Raw genomic sequence first — 16516 nt, forward strand, 5'->3', positions numbered from 1 at the left:
AAAACAGTTGCTCTTTAATTGTATTATTCAAATTGTGCTATTTGTCGCCAGTCCAGAAGGTCATAGGCCTACCCGTGAGGGATTTGGAGAGGACTGCACCGGAATTTGGTGATACACATTTTCCGTGTCGAAAGCGGTTTCGGATATTTTTTTAATCGACCTGGTGAACGTAATTCCTGAGGTGGTCTACTATACGGGGAGAAAATGTCGGGGCAGACGCTCACAGATCGCATTGCCGCTGCGCAATACCAGCTGACGGGATCAGACATGGCTCGTGCCGTCTGCAAAGCCACCACTCACGAGGTGATGGCGCCGAAGAAGAAGCACCTTGAGTGTGAGTAGCCTGAGCATGAGCCCATTACTGTGGTTCTGAACATGATGGCAACACACCCAGTTTAAATTGAGTATTTCATGCACAAATGCACGTGAAGGAACATACACAATTTGTCACAAATTGAGTATTAACGATGAAAGTATCACCATCCACAAAATTCATGGCCTGCAGATATATCTGGCCAGTGCTGATGTGTATTCACCTTGCTGTTCCTACCCACTGTGAGGTAAGGTGTGCCAGTATTGATGTTTCCTTGGAGATGACCCCAGTGCTGACCTTTCTTCCTCACAGTGATTTAAGCAGTTGTCATGAATCAAGACAGACTCACAGATAGATACATGGGACCTGTTCCAACACATTTTACACTTTTTTTTTAACCTTATCTGCGCAGGACATTCAACCAGTGTAAATACCTTCCTGTATGTTTTGCATTTTATTATGTCAAGAGAAACTTCCCATCGTCCCTAGATTAGTTTAGTGATTGTGGTAAGGACTTAAACATTCCCTAAAATAATCTGTCTAACGTCAAGTCAGTGTAGTTTAGGACCACAGAGACCAGCATACTTAATTTGCAACTTAAGGTCTGTATTATTCTGGAGTGTGTTGTTGAAATGTTAGACATCACAGTGCCATGCTGGCATGTATGAAGACAGGAGCACCCGCATGAAGTTGTTAATCACTATCACCCAGGCATCCATCAGACTAAAGCAGGCAATGGCCGAGTCAGGGTATGGATGAGCCTGTGTGTGTCTGCAGAGCCAGGACTTAGTCCGAGTGATCTACTCTCCTGATGAATAATACAGTTATCAGCCCAATGACTTGCATGCATTATTTACACAGCCAAAGGTGATAATGCTGAGGCTAGTTGAAGGACTGCAGTGGGTTGTGTCCATGCAGGGTTAGGGTTAGCCCTAACAGGACCGAGTCTACTGTACACTGCTAGGAGTCTCTATGGGACATCATGTTAACCCTAACCCTGAAACATACTGTTCTACTTCTGGTACATGACAGCACAGTCATGTGCGCCCCAGCATGTTTGTCTTGTGGACACTGGACACGGCTACTAACCCTAACCCAATTTGTTATAAGGCCTACCCAAAAACGAAAGTATCTCTGAAAAATTATGCGCCAGGTGCACATCGCAAAGTAAATAAGTAAAATAAAACTGAAAAGATACCTATCCGTATTTTTCTAGGCCTACCCCAAAATATTTTTTCTGGCTAAGCCGCTGACTCACACCTACACAGTACACACGTAGTAAGATACCCAAAGAGCTATATACTGACGTACTTTTAAATACAAACATTTAAATTGATTAATGCCTTTTGTTTGTACGTGTGTGTGTATATGTGTATATGTGTATGTGTGTAACAAGGATTGACAGGTCTAAATAAAGAGTCTTACAGTAATCCCCAGTAGTCAGGAGAGCTCCTAGAATGAACCTGCAGCCAAACATGGTTAAGATTAGCAGCCGTGTCCACAAGACAAACATGCTGGGTTAGGGTTAGGGTTAGGGTTAGGGTTAGGGTGGGAACCTCTGGGATCCCACAACATCCCACACTTACTTTTGCATACACAATCACACAAACACCATTCTGCATACACACCCACACAAACACAATTCTGCATAGACTTACACCAACCCAGCCCCCCTCCCCCCCACACTTAGTTCTGAAGTAAGTCTAATGAGACAGATTCCTCACACATCCTCCCACACACACACACACACAGAAGATTCAAGGCCACACAAACACACAAATAATGCCATGTCATCGTCATCTCCCAGACCTGACACATAAAGTCAACAGATTAATGCAAATCACTGTTGAGGGGGTCTGGTGTGGTGCAGTGGACATGCACGTAATTAAACACACAGTGTGCACACACAGACACACTACAGCTAGCTGCAGTTGGCATGCTACACAGACACACTACAGATATCTGCACACAACCATACACAAACATACACCCATACTGACAACCATAGAACCACACTTACAACCACATACTTGCACCACAGAAAATTACTAAAGGCTGTTACATAACCTCTGCCACCAATTGGTAGGAGTTGAATCCAACATCTATGCACATATATGCATTTATGCAGCGGTGAAGTCCACACACACTCCCTCTCTCAATTTCCAGGCCTCCAGAATCCTTCCCATTTTATACACACACACTCACACCAGGGGAGTGGCCATGGGTAGGCCTGGGTAGGCACAGGCCCTAACCAAAGCCTAACCACTGCAGTATGTTGGGGATCAGCCCGTTCTTGTAATTTCCATGGATCTTCTCTGGAACACGTACTGACCTGCGCTAGCGATGAGCAGCAACATACAGTAACAGCTCCTTCTCCTGATGCAGATCTGATCTCCGCCACCAACGCCACAAACGTCAACATCCCTCAGATGGCCGACACGCTGTTTGAAAGGGCCACCAACGCCAGCTGGGTCGTGGTCTTCAAGGCCCTCGTCACTACTCACCACATGTGTGTCCATGGCAACGAGGTCAGTAGGCCCAGAGGGTGGTTCAGAGTATGTTAAGGGACTAGGCAGAGGAAGGGTTCCTGTTAAGGGGACTAGGCAGAGGAAGGGTTCATGTTAAGGGGACTAGGCAGCCGAAGGGTTCATGTTAATGGGACTAGGCAGCGGAATGGTTCATGTTAAGGGGACTAGGCAGAGGAAGGGTTCATGTTAAGGGGACTAGGCAGAGGAAGGGTTCATGTTAAGGGGACTAGGCAGAGGAAGGGTTCATGTTAAGGGGACTAGGCAGAGGAAGGGGTCATGTTAGTCTCTCTTAGCCACTTGAGTATGAGTAACCAGAGTACGTTTCATGCATGTGGCACTTTCCTAGTCAGAGTAAGCAGGGGGTGAGAGAGAACCAAAGATGGGAAGTAACTGTACTTGTATTGTAATTTTCTGGTATCAGTACTTAATTTAATGTATTTACTTAATTTAGCACAGCCATGCTAGGTTAACATAAAATGGTTTACGAATACTTTGATAAAAGTAGTAGCTCGAGGTGTTTCTTAGGTGTATTTACTGTAACAGAGAATCCTGTGCTTCCATCTTGAGGTCTTGATGTAATTTGTAGAATTAGATGTTATTTGAAATGGAGTAAATGTGTAATTTTGTCTGTCTCCATGAGTATCATCAGAGTATTCTGAGAATTTTGGGGGGTAAAAGGAGCTTACATGTTAGGCTCTGCTTCAAACTAGACCTACTTTTAAATCTGACAGAGAAGGTTGTACTGTTGTCATTAGTCCCAAGAGTGCTCTGTTTAGGGTAAGAGTTAGGCTGCTCTGTCCATGGTGCTGAAAGCTACTTTCCTGACCAGACGTGAGGACCTCCCTCCCTCGCCTCCATGCTCACTCTCCCTCCCTTATTCTAATGTGTTTGTGTGTTCCTCAGAGGTTTATCCAGTACCTGGCATCCAGAACAGCACTGTTCAACCTTAGCAACTTTATCGACAAAACTGGCTCTCACGGTAAGAATGGGACTGAGGTGCTCTTTTTCTCTCTTGTCTCTGTCTCTCTCCTCTCTCTCTTTGTGTGTTACCTCATAACTGTACAAGCAGAGAAGATGGAAGAGAGAGTAGGGCTATCTGGGAGGAGAGAGAGAAATCACTGATCTGATAATCATTTGAAGGATTGTGCCAAATATCCAGCAGTTACCATGTAGACATGGAATACACAGATGTCTCCCCTTCTCTGTTCCCCTCCCCCTCCGCATTTATCAGGCAAGGCTGCATGTCTCAATATTGGAATACCCTGGACCAGGAGTACCAGGCTAGCACAGCTAGCTCTGATGGACCAGTAGTACCAGGCTAGCACAGCTAGCTCTCCCAAGGAGCACCAGCATCAGATGCTTCAATAAAATCAATAACTAACAGATCAGTCTTAAGATAAAACATTTATTGTAGCACTTGTACTGAGACAATTTGAGTCCTGATAAAATTATGTTTTTACCAAAAGGTCACAGAGAGGAGAGCATGCAGTTATCTCACATGTACAGTTGTAGACTGTGACTGTGTGGATGGCATTTTGTCCCCATTTGTAGGATATGACATGTCTACCTTCATCAGACGATACGGCCGCTACCTGAATGAGAAGGCATTCGCTTATCGCCAGATGGCTTTCGACTTCACCAAGGTCAAGAAAGGGTATGTCAGTCACCCCATAGTAGCCACAGTGTAAAAAAAAATGAAATTAGCGCACTTTTTCTGGACTGCACTTTTTCTGTAAATTATACGTTTTTTTCTGTATTTCTGAATTACAGGAAATACAGATAGAAAGACAAAGGAAAACTGTACATTTACAATTTTACATAAGAATTACAGCCAAATGATGTGACTTAAAAGTACACTAAAATGTCTGTTTTGGGACTAGGCAAGTGTGAATGTTGACCATGAATGAACATGAATGTTGAATATACAGTAACAGGTTTACTTTATTTGTAACATCTAGATGGGGCAATGTGAACATATAAGCTATAGTTACAAGTTAGTTAATTAGTTAGTTACCAGATAATACATCTGACGCCTGTTCCATAAAGCAAGTTTACCGAATAACCCAGACTTATGTCAGTTAGTCGGACTCATTTCTTGTTCAATCGATTCCATAAAGCTAGCTCAACATAGTTCAAACTCGGTTACTATGGCAACTTAGGCTGCGAAACTAGTCTGGTCAGGGTCAGACTAACTGTCTGGCTTAGCGTGACTTGGTGCTTAACCAGACCTTCCTGTAACACTGACCCAACGGGAAAACGATGATTTACGACTGATATTCTCATTTTCTTATATTTATCAGTTCAATATGTTCGACATTGATAGAAAATCAACTTAAATAGTCTACATAGTAGGGCTGTCCCCACTCAGTCGACTAGTCAATTTTCTGGTCGATATGCTCTTGGTCGACTAAGATTTTTTTTAGTCGAGCTGCCAAATGGCAGTGTGAGATCTGATTCCCGCCTGTCTTCTACATAATCTGTCATAATTGCTGAATTAACGAAATGTTCTACAGAAATTGTAGATTACATTATTTAAGACCAATAAAGCAACTCAAAAAATATATAATTTAAAAGAAAAGGTGTTACTATTTTCCCTTATGTTAATCTGTGTTTTGTTTTGTTTTGGTATTTTGCACACGGCAGCATGATTGGCTGCAGAACTACAAACTCTGCCATAGCCTACTTTGTTGGTGTTTATTAGTCAAAATGGCATAGAAATCTGTGGTATGGCAGCATTTCATTAAAGTACATTTACAAAGTACCGGGTGACTCGAAAAACGTTGAATGCAAACTCTGCCAACAACAACAGTTTGTTTTTCATAGTTCGACGTCGAATATGATGTAGACTACCACCTGAAAAACGTAAGTTGGCCTAGCCCTACTTCGGGTTGAAAAATGAATATGCCTATTATAAGAATCACATCCAAATCGAATGACATTATCTTCTCCGGCCAAGACATCAACATTTTTCTCTGTTGTACCGTTCCCCATTCAGCTTCTACGTAAGTTTGCATGCTACAAGTTCAGGCAGTGATAAGCGCGCTCTGATGATTTGTATGTTAAACAAAAAATATTTGTAATTTGTAGTACATTGTAAGAGATACTAAATACCATTGGCATTCGGTTACAACAGGACTGGTCATACGAGTCTTATTATTAGTAGGCTATTAGCGGCTGAATCTGCAATGTCCAGCAGCCATTGAGTCAGATTGCGAAAATGTTTGTACGTTTTTTTGGGGGTGAAAAAAAAAGTGTGTTCAAATTTCGATTAGTCGATTTTAAGATGTTTTAGTCGAGTCTTGGTCCACCAAAGAAAATCTTCGTTAGGGACAGCCCTGCTACATAGGCTACAACATTTAGCCTAATGCATTAAACGATGATGAACAATGATTTGATACACGTTAAACATAGCCTATGGCTTGCCTCGTTTGTGATTTCAAATGGTTAGGCATCAGATATAGGCCTATATCAATCTAAATTATCAGAGTATAATTGTCATAGCTGTATAGTTGTTAACAGTAGTCTACAATTGCAAAACAATGTACTTACTGTAAGTTGCTCTGGATAAGAGCGTCTGCTAAATGTAAATGTATGTATCTCACCACTTTGGCGAGCACAACCATTGTTCTCTCACATATATATTATTATTATTGTTTATTTTCGCCCCCCTAAGGATCAGTCAATATTTGGACTACATAGACAACGCCTGTGTCAAAATGTTCGTCTTGGTCTCGATTGCGTTGCTTGTATTTTTATTCATGTTCCGTTGCACGGTTTAGGAGGTTACAACATTTTTGTGGCAAAAAGTGCCTTTAGTCAACGAAGGGTACTCAGTGCTAGCTACGTCACCACGTCAGCACACATTAGCAACAATGCATGGATTGATGTGCTGTTGCACAGCGAGTATCGTGCCGTGGTGTACTAATACTGGCAGCATCATACATGTACATTTAAGCAAATCAAGACTTGCATGACCAGTAAGTAACGTCACATTAAAGAATGTATGTAAAGTTTAAACTCAAGCTTGTGTGGTGCTTCGCTGGCTTCAGTGCCACAGCCTAAACTTTATGTCAAAAACATTCTCATTTCCGGCGCTTAAAAACAATCCCCTCACTCAGTGAAGTTTGGCTAGCCACCGCAACTAGCTTGCTCATAGCAAACTTTTTTAGAATGAGCCATTTCTCCCTAAATAGATGTAAAGCTTATTTACGTTCTTGAGTAGGCTAAATGCTTAAAAATATAACTAGATGGGGGGGGGGGGGAAAAGGGGACGCAAGCGAGCACACCCTACAATTTCCCCAGAAATGTTACCCTCTCTAGTTCAAGTCTGGCTTGGGACTTTAAGTCCAACTTATTTGAGCGGCTTTTATGGAACAGGCCCCTGTAGTATCTGGATACTGATTACAGCATCTGGATGCTGTGTGTTCTGCACACGAGTGGTCTGAATGAACATGTTAAATCATTATAACTTATTTTGGCTTTATTGAATATTTGTATTTATTGAAAATGCTGATGTTTTACAGAGACGTTCAATTAATAAAAGTCATATTTACCGGCAAAGAACCTCCTGTAATGTAATATTACAGATATATCTCGTACATTTGGTACTGGAAAATTATTATTATTCAAATTTTACGCTTAATTAATGTTAATTATATATTTTTTTACTGTAATTTAATGGGTGTAATCTGGCGTCCCAGCTGCCAGATTGTTCCTGTTTTTTTTACACTTTTTTTTTTACAGTGCAGTAAAAGAGCATCATATGAGGTTGTCTCCACAGCCCTAGCTGTGGTTGGGGGTTAGAGGTCACCAGGATCTACATAACCTTTACCCTCTGCCTAACTCTGACTCTTTACCCAACTGATTTGTGTATGTAATTTTCTGTCTACCTCTGCCCAAAAACTTTCCAGTCCCTGGAAAAAATCAGTTAGTATAACCCAGCCTAGTCCTGATCTGTGAGTAAGAACCTGCTGTGTCCCCAGCGCTGACGGGGTGATGAGGACCATGACTCCTGAGAAACTCCTGAAGGGCATGCCCATCCTGCAGGCCCAGATCGACACGCTGCTGGAGTTTGATGTGAGTTTCAACTGTATTGGCTCAACGTGGAACTCACCTGGACACTTGGATGAGCACAATACAGACCATTGCTGAGAACACTCTCTCTTCACTCTATAAACATAGTTCTCCCTCCTTTCCTCTATAAACTGCTCCTCGACAGGTCTGCAAACGCCTTCGTAAGAAGAGATTTGTTAAAATGTTTGTTATCCGAGACCGTAGCTCGAGGTTTATAAACAAATCGTTTTAACAAATCGAGGCAAAGTGTTAACATTTGGTTTCTTATATACTTCAACAATACGTGGGAAGATCCCAAACCAAACACAGCTAATCTGGAGCAGACGCCATGTTGTCAGAGCAATCAGCTGCACTTGCACTGGTGACGTCACTACATCTCCAAGGCAACATATCAACAACTCTGTGGAGTTTCAGTGCTAGGTCCGTAAAAAACGTTTGTTTACCTCTGCAAACTTTCAAGAGGTATACAAACGGATTTGTTAACTTTTGAGATCTCTGGATCAATAAGAACAGCATGTTGGTCCAATTATTATACTAGTATATAAGAAACATAGTTCTCTCTATATAAACATAGTCATGGCCATAAGGTTTGGCAATGACAAATGTTGTGTTTGCTAAGATTGCTGGTTCAGTATTTGAGGAAAATGTTTTCACAAGTATTTTTTGAATAATGGAATACAATAAGGCACATTTCATATATTTTTTTAAGCTTATTGGGTGCAAAAATCTTCAATATATGCAAATAGTCCCCCTCTTTTACAGCAGTCAATCTGCTCTTAAAATCCAATCAGAATGATAGTGATTTCACCTGGTTAGAACTAGTTCACACTTTCCCCTGTGCTGATGATATGACCTCCTGAAATGATTTTAGCAGTCATTTTATGCCAAGGCCCAGCAACCTTTGCAAACACAAAATGTATGTCGCTTCCAATACTTTTGGCCATGGCTGTAGTTCTTACTCTTCCTCTATAAACAGTTCTCTCTCTCTTCCTCTATAAAGATAGTTTTCTCTTTTCCTCTATTAACATAGTCAGTGTTTCCCAAAGAATGTGATTATATTTGTGGCGGTACGTAAGGGCGGATCTATGCGATCTTTGCAGCATCCGGAAGCACATGAGCCGTCTTACCAATTAAGCACGTGATCTACATTCACTGCTATACTCTTTAACCAATAGGCATTCAGGGCTCGACAATAACGATGGCCCGGGGCTTGGAAAAAGTAACGTCGGGACAGTTAAACTAGCAAGGCACTGGCCCGATTGGGCCACTGCAAATTATTGATTGAAAAAAAAAGTGCATTATAAAAGTTTACATCCTACATATGTTTTGCTATCTCCTAAATGCATAAATAACTTTGCAGCTCATAGGCCACACAGTTGGCAAATCAAAAGTTGAGTAGTGAGTGACAAGTGGTTGTCATTGTAATTCTATAAGGTTGATACATTTTTAACAACTGACGCAAGACAATAAAGTGAAGATGGCAGCAAAGTAGAGGTACGAGCTCAAACAGAAGCAGAATCCTTTTTTTATGGAACTAAGCTGCACTGTGTCGTCTGTTGTATTTTCCTGTCTAAAGCAGACAAAAGTGGATCTTTTTACACTGGCACCGACCATTTTTGAAAACAACCCCTGACCAGCCATAATAGTAGACAGCACCTGGTTTGCTTGACAGCCAAGCGGATGGTTGACAATCCATCTTCCAGGCCGTTGACCATACTGGTCAGGAATTATTGCACAACTTATAACAAAGGCATATATAAAAAAACATCTTATAACAACGGCATATCACGTAATTAAGACGGGCCAGCCGTTCGCCTTGTTCCCCACGGCAGCAGAAGAATGGTGCCGACTTGGGAACTTGGTATCATACTGACAAAATGCTATGGAAGCTTCTATATTAGCATTGAGGCCCAGAAGTTTCAGTTTCATGCAGACAGAGTTGTGCAGAGATGGCTGTCAGCAGGGAAGAGAGCACGTCACATGGAGATTAAAAGTCAATTGTTTTGCTGACTATTACCTTTTTATTTTTTATCACTAGAAATGAGATTACATTGTAGTTTTTTTATATCCATGATGTGTTTAATAAATGGTTATTGGTAACCATTTTGGTTTTGTTGTAACAATGATAAATTACAACTTTTGGAGGGGGGGCCAGTAAAAATGGTCTTGGGGCCAGTAAGTTTCAAACCCACTGGCCCGGTGGGGCAAGTGTCATTTTTTTTTAATGTTGAGCCCTGGCGTTATAAGCGCAACACAGAACTTACAATCATTACTCTGTGACATTACAAACTCATAATAACACAAGCATATGAAAGAAAAACATTGTTGCGTCAGCTACATATGTCCGAGTATTGGTTTGATGTGAGTGTATATAGGGACAAGTAATGCAACAAGTAATGCAACAATTAATGCAACAAGTAATGCAACAATTAATGCAACAAGTAATGCAACAAGTAATGCAACAAGTAATGCGAGTGTGGGTGTCAGGTGGCTGAGTGGTTAGGGAATCAGGCAAGTAATCAGAAGGTCGCTGGTTCATGCCAAAATGACGTTTCCTTGGGCAAGGCACTTCACCCTACTTGCCTCGTGGGAATGTCCCTGTACTTGCTGTAAGTCGCTCTGGATAAGAGCGTCTGCTAAATGACTAAAATGTAAATGTGCTAAAAATATTTGCATTAATTTGAGAGCAAAGGTTTTTGGAGCTTTACCTACGTAATATAAACATTACGTTGGACTCATATTGTTATATGCAGAATGTATTTAACTATGAACATTATTGTATTTAACTTGAATGTATTAGTTTTGGACACATTTGTGAAGAGAATAGACCTACTAACAGTTTGTAAACTCTGGATTGATTCTCCTGCCGTCTTCTTTGAGGGAAAACGCTGTTTGTCCCACGCTTTGATTCAGAGCGTGCACGGAGAGAGAGGGCGTAGTCCATGAGAGAGAGACACAGAGAGTTACATAGAGACAGAGAGAGACAGAGAGAGACACAGAGAGACACAGAGAGACACAGAGAACGCGAGTGGGGCAAGAAGGGGCTGAGCTCATCATTTAAATACATTTGTGGAGATCAATTTTTAATTGACGCGGGCCGCGATAAAATATATATATTTATATTATAAATAATAAATGGATGTCTGGGAAACACGGCTAGCTCTCTCTCTCTCTGTTGTACCCTCAGGTCCATCCCAAGGAGCTTAACAACGGCATCATCAACGCAGCGTTCCTGCTGCTCTTCAAGGACCTGGTGAAGCTTTTTGCCTCCTACAACGACGGTGTCATCAACTTGCTGGGTGAGCTACCCTTCCACTGTTGGCCCTTCAGGGCTCTCCTCAACAGTGGGAGCAGATGCAGTTATCCAAAGCCACATTCAAATCCTGCATGCAGAAAGTACAGCAAAACATCAAGGAGCAGAAGTGCACAGTTCTAACAGTATTTTGGTCGTCATAGTTACGGAAGGGTCAATTGACCAAGCATAGTGAACAATTTTGAACCGTGAACACTGTAAACTAACCCAACAATGATGTGGGTGCAGTCTCTTACAAGACTGTACAGCAGGATCTCAAACACAGCATGCAGAGAGGACAAATTTGCTGGCATCACATGCAGTAACGTAGTACACCAGGTACAAACAGCTGCTTAGGCCTACACCAGGTACAAACAGCTGCTTAGGCCTACACCAGGTACAAACAGCCCAACTCCTAAACAGCATGTTCAAGCTGAGGATGGATGGAATCCAGTTTGATGTGTGGTGTGATTATAGCTATAGATCATAGTTATTAGGGATGGGCATAATTAATCGACTATCGATCATTAAGAATTTCGTCGATGACATTATTTGTTCATCGATAAAACTAATGTGTGTTCTGTTGCATAGTGAGTCTTGAAGGAATGCTATGTGGCAGCAATTAAACATTTGCTGACATACAACGAAGCCAATGTTTGTAAAAAAAAAATGCCACAGGCCTACTCAGTTACCGGCGAGTTCCCATGTATTTCAAAAGTAAACATGAAGAGGTCACGGCGAAGTGTAGCGTGAGACCATTTTGACTTAGAATTACTCCTCCACGACTCAAATGCTACCACTGGAAGAACGTAGTGGCGGTGCATCCTGCTCTCGGTGAGGAGCTGCGATGCATAACGAGCAGAGAAAATTAGGCTACACAAAGGATCTGCAAGTCCATCGAGATGGATATGCTACCCTTAAGTATTGTTGAGGGCGAAGGTTTTTATGAAGCTTTGTTAATTAGCCGGAAAAAAACGAGGGTCAGTTGTGTTTGAGAACTGGCTTCTAGCTGTCGGCTCCGCTTCTAGGAGTTACAGAAATAGTTGTTCTTCTTGTATTAGCTACAGATCTCAATGCGGAAACACGCTGTGTTTTTTTTCTATTTTCACTGCATTTTAATATAGCCTATAAATAGGGAATTTTAATATAAAAATGTTAATGATTAATTGAAAATCGATCGTTAATTCTCCCGACGATCGATTAAGACAATTTCATTGAATGCCCATCCCTAATAGTTATTGATAATATTTATAGATAAACACCTTTACTCTTATAGTTAGAGTGGTGTTAGTATAGTTGCATATTATAGGTATAGTGGTGTGTAGCTATGCAGTAGTTACAGACGAACACCTTAACCAAACCCTAACCTAAACCTTTACAGAGAAGTACTTCAAAATGAAGAAGAGTGACTGCAAGGAGGCTCTGGAGATCTACAAGAGGTTCCTGACCAGAGTGACCAAGATCGGAGAGTTCCTGAAGCTCGCTGAGGTAACATGTAATATCAAGCTGGGCCTGAGTTGAAACAATTGTAAGATATTTGTATTTTTGTTGTATTAATTCTTCCCTTTGATTTTTGCTCTTGCAGACTGTTGGAGTTGAGAAAAATGACATTCCTGACATCAACTATGTGAGTGGAAATGCTGCTGTAGGGTCATGTGACCTGTCTGTTTCCTCTGTGATGGAAAATGACTTGTTTTAACAAAGTTTTTAGATAATAAGTCATATGTTGAGAATGGATAAAGACAACCCGAACACACAGATATGTTTGATCCATCCTAACCTTCCATACCCGCCAGTGTCTCCACCCTGGTGTGGTGGTGGATCTAGCAGACTCTGATGATGAGGACTGTCCCTTTAAGCCTCTTGAGGACCCGGTAACCATAGAGATGTGTGGTGGCCTGGTAGAGTGCCTGTTTGGAGGATGAGTCTTTGGCATGCTCAATTATGTTACTAGTTTGCTGTAACAGGTTGATATTTTACTGTGTGACTGTGTGTGTGTGATCCTTAATTCATTTCACCTTTCGCTGGCCTGTGGTTTGCGGTGGTGCTGTGTTATGAAATTGTGTCAACATGCAGTGGTTACGGTGTCATACCCTAGACCAGGGGTGGGCAATCCTGGTCCTCGAGAGCCGCTGTCCTGCATGTTTTAGATGGTTCCCTGCACCAGCACACCTGATTCAAATGAATGGTCATTACCCGGCTTCCACAGAGCTTGATAACAACCCATTCATTTGGAACAGGTGTGCTGGAGCAGGGAACCATCTAAAACATGCAGGACAGGACTAACCCTAACCCAGCTCTCATGACTCTAACCTTGGGGTGGGCGATATGGCCAAAATCTTCTATCACGGTATGAGTCATTTTATATCATAGTTACGGTATATATCACGGTATAGTAATTGTTCTGTAAATTCAATTAAGAAATGGTACAAAATAACCATACCGTACTTCATCATCGCACTTGATTATTTATTACAAACAAAAACAACTGCCTCACATGAGACAACACTTTAGTTAAAAACAAAAGACTCAAAAAAGTTACGAGTACGAGCGTGGTGACCTACTCACAGCTCAATGCGGATCCGTAATGCCCTCCAAATTTCAAAATGAGCGAAAGCGATCAGTCTGAGTTTTACATTTCTACCGTCGCACGGCATATACCATTACTCTAACCCTTTGCTGCTCTCTTATGACTCTAACCCTGTGCGGCTCTCTCATGGCTATAACCCTGTGCGGCTCTCTCATGGCTATAACCCTGTGCTGCTCTCTCATGACTCTAACCCTGTGCTGCTCTCTCATGACTCTAACCCTGTGCTGCTCTCTCATTACTCTAACCCTGTGCTGCTCTCTCTCATGACTAACCCTGTTCTGCTCTCTCTCATGACTAACCCTGTGCTGCTCTCTCTCATGACGCGAACCCTGTGCTGCTCTCTCTCATGACTCTAACCCTGTGCTGCTCTCTCATGACTCGAACCCTGTGCTGCTCTCTCATGACTCGAACCCTGTGCTGCTCTCTCTCATGACTCTAACCCTGTGCTGCTCTCTCTCATGACTCTAACCCTGTGCTGCTCTCTCATGACTAACCCTGTGCTGCTCTCGCTCATGACTAACCCTGTGCTGCTCTCTCTCATGACTCTAACCCTGTGCTGCTCTCTCATGACTCTAACCCTGTGCTGCTCTCTCATGACTCTAACCCTGTGCTGCTCTCTCTCATGACTCTAACCCTGTGCTGCTCTCTCTCATGACTCTAACCCTGTGCTGCTCTCTCATGACTCTAACCCTGTCCTGCTCTCTCATGACTCTAACCCTGTGCTGTCTCTTTCTAAGGCTCCCAGCAGCATCCTGGACTCGCTGGAGACACATATGAACAGCCTGGAGGACCAGAAGGGAGGAAAGAAGGGGTAAGAGGACCACACCAGGCCAGATTAGGCACATCCAGATTAGACCACACCAGGCCAGAGTAGGCACATCCAGATTAGACCACACCAGTTCTGACTATACACATCCAGATTAGACCACACCAGGCCTGACTAGACACATCCAGATTAGACCACACTATGCCAGATTAGACACATCCAGTTTAGACCCATCCAGTTTAGACCATACCAAGCCAGATTAGACACATCAAAATCAAAATTAGACCATGTCAGACTGGAATTGACCAGATTAGATCAGACCAAATCAAACCAGACTACACCAGTTTAGGCCAGACCAGAGTTACATGGATTATAGCAGGCAATTTTAGACTTCACACTCCATTTTGTCTAATTTAAAACATATTACTTTATAAAGAATTACTGTGTTAACTGAGACATAAATCAGAGATGCTGAAATGACTGTGATCCTGGTGTGCTGATCTTAGATCTGCATTTTAACCTTTTGCCTGCTACACCCTAGACATTACTAGAAATGAACACATTCACACAGTCCCCGTACAACCAGAACTACTAGTAGTAATCACACCCTCTCTGCTATTGTCCCAGGCAGACCCAGCACTACCAAACACACACACTTGTTTTGTTTCTCAAATTTACTTTAACCCTCCCTCTTTATTCCTTTGTGGTTGGCATTTGGGATCCCAGTGATGGGTGAGCATACATGGTTTACCTCAGGTGCAATGGTAGATGTAGCAGGTTTCCATGACCCTGGATGGAAAGTCACATTTCAACCATGTGAAGAGTTGTGTGTGATTGAAGCTGTGACCACAGACATACAGACACATAACACCGGTTCATGTTTATACAGACATGTAGCCTCGCCAGACCAATTTGCATATGCGTATTATTCTGGAACTTCTCAGTTAATATTTGATTTCCAATTGGTGCTATCAACAGGAGCAGACCAAATTGCATCTGAGCGCAACTGGATCACAACCAATCAGAGCATTGAAACGTGTGATGTAGCGCTGAGCGACAGAAAAATGCTAACAGATTACAGCAGCAAACACCTTTCTTATTAACAAAAGATACAATTGTTGTTGTTTGTTTTTCTTTAGAGAAAATACACCCTCCTGTCATTTACTGGGTTAGAATTATTTGCTGGATCAGACCTGTTCGCTAGAATAATTTATAATACTGACACGATGCTGCTCACATCTGCATTACATGTATTTGGTACACATATAAATGTGTGATATAAATGTGACAACATGTAAAACACATGTTTGTTATGTGTCATGTCATCACACAAAACTGGATGTTCCAGCAGCTGTGTTCACGAGCACATGGTATCTAGGCTAACCCTAATCCCTGTTAACCCTAACATGTTAGTGGTAGGTGATACCATATTGTTATTGTTGGAAGGGGTTAGGGTTAGAGAACTTCAGACGCTAAACTACTTTCTGTGTGTTTCAGGTCTCCTACAAAGGTGAGCTTTCTTTTTCAGCACCATGTACATAGCACCATGTTTCTCCCATGGGAACAGGGCCACTAACTGGGGTTTCCCCGCCTGTGATCCAGGGATCTCCCACCAACAATGTGTCCCCCACCTCCACGCCCGCCAAGTCAGCCGCTGTCCCGACTCTCGAGCCCCCGCCCACTGAGTCGGAGTGAGTGTCCAACATGTCTAGGGTTAGGGTTATTCATCTAGGGTTAGGGTTATTCATCTAGGGTTAGGGTTATTCATCTAGGGTTAGGGTTATTCATCTAGGGTTAGGGTTATTCATCTAGGGTTAGGGTTATTCATCTAGGGTTAGGGTTATTCATCTAGGGTTAGGGTTATTCATCTAGGGTTAGGGTTAGTCATTTAGGGTTAGCCAACATTTCCAGCTTTTACACAGTTTCAAGATGGTGGAGACATTTAGAATCTGTA

At 42.2% G+C, this 16516-nt stretch overlaps 1 protein-coding gene across 16 annotated transcripts in view; it reads left to right on the forward strand.

Moving 5' to 3' along the window:
- The window catches only part of LOC146287598 (clathrin coat assembly protein AP180-like), a 38905-nt gene that overhangs the window by 631 nt on the left and 21758 nt on the right, over nucleotides 1–16516 (forward strand). For 15 of the 16 annotated variants that reach the window (XR_014758469.1, XM_084700070.1, XM_084700062.1 and 12 more), the window contains exons 2-12: nucleotides 52–334; nucleotides 2699–2841; nucleotides 3745–3820; nucleotides 4393–4495; nucleotides 7824–7917; nucleotides 11102–11213; nucleotides 12588–12694; nucleotides 12792–12833; nucleotides 14534–14607; nucleotides 16060–16072; nucleotides 16165–16253. Coding sequence is in view for 15 of the 16 variants with exons in the window: in XM_084700070.1 (XP_084556196.1) it covers nucleotides 205–334; nucleotides 2699–2841; nucleotides 3745–3820; nucleotides 4393–4495; nucleotides 7824–7917; nucleotides 11102–11213; nucleotides 12588–12694; nucleotides 12792–12833; nucleotides 14534–14607; nucleotides 16060–16072; nucleotides 16165–16253 (983 nt within the window). In the remaining variant the exon portion in view is untranslated. The remainder of the gene's footprint in view (nucleotides 1–51; nucleotides 335–2698; nucleotides 2842–3744; nucleotides 3821–4392; nucleotides 4496–7823; nucleotides 7918–11101; nucleotides 11214–12587; nucleotides 12695–12791; nucleotides 12834–14533; nucleotides 14608–16059; nucleotides 16073–16164; nucleotides 16254–16516) is intronic. The other variant, XM_084700060.1, reaches the window with a different exon arrangement.

This window comes from Hypomesus nipponensis, chromosome 6, assembly GCF_054491055.1.
Source record: "Hypomesus nipponensis isolate SF chromosome 6, ASM5449105v1, whole genome shotgun sequence".
Taxonomy (NCBI): Eukaryota; Metazoa; Chordata; class Actinopteri; order Osmeriformes; family Osmeridae; genus Hypomesus; species Hypomesus nipponensis.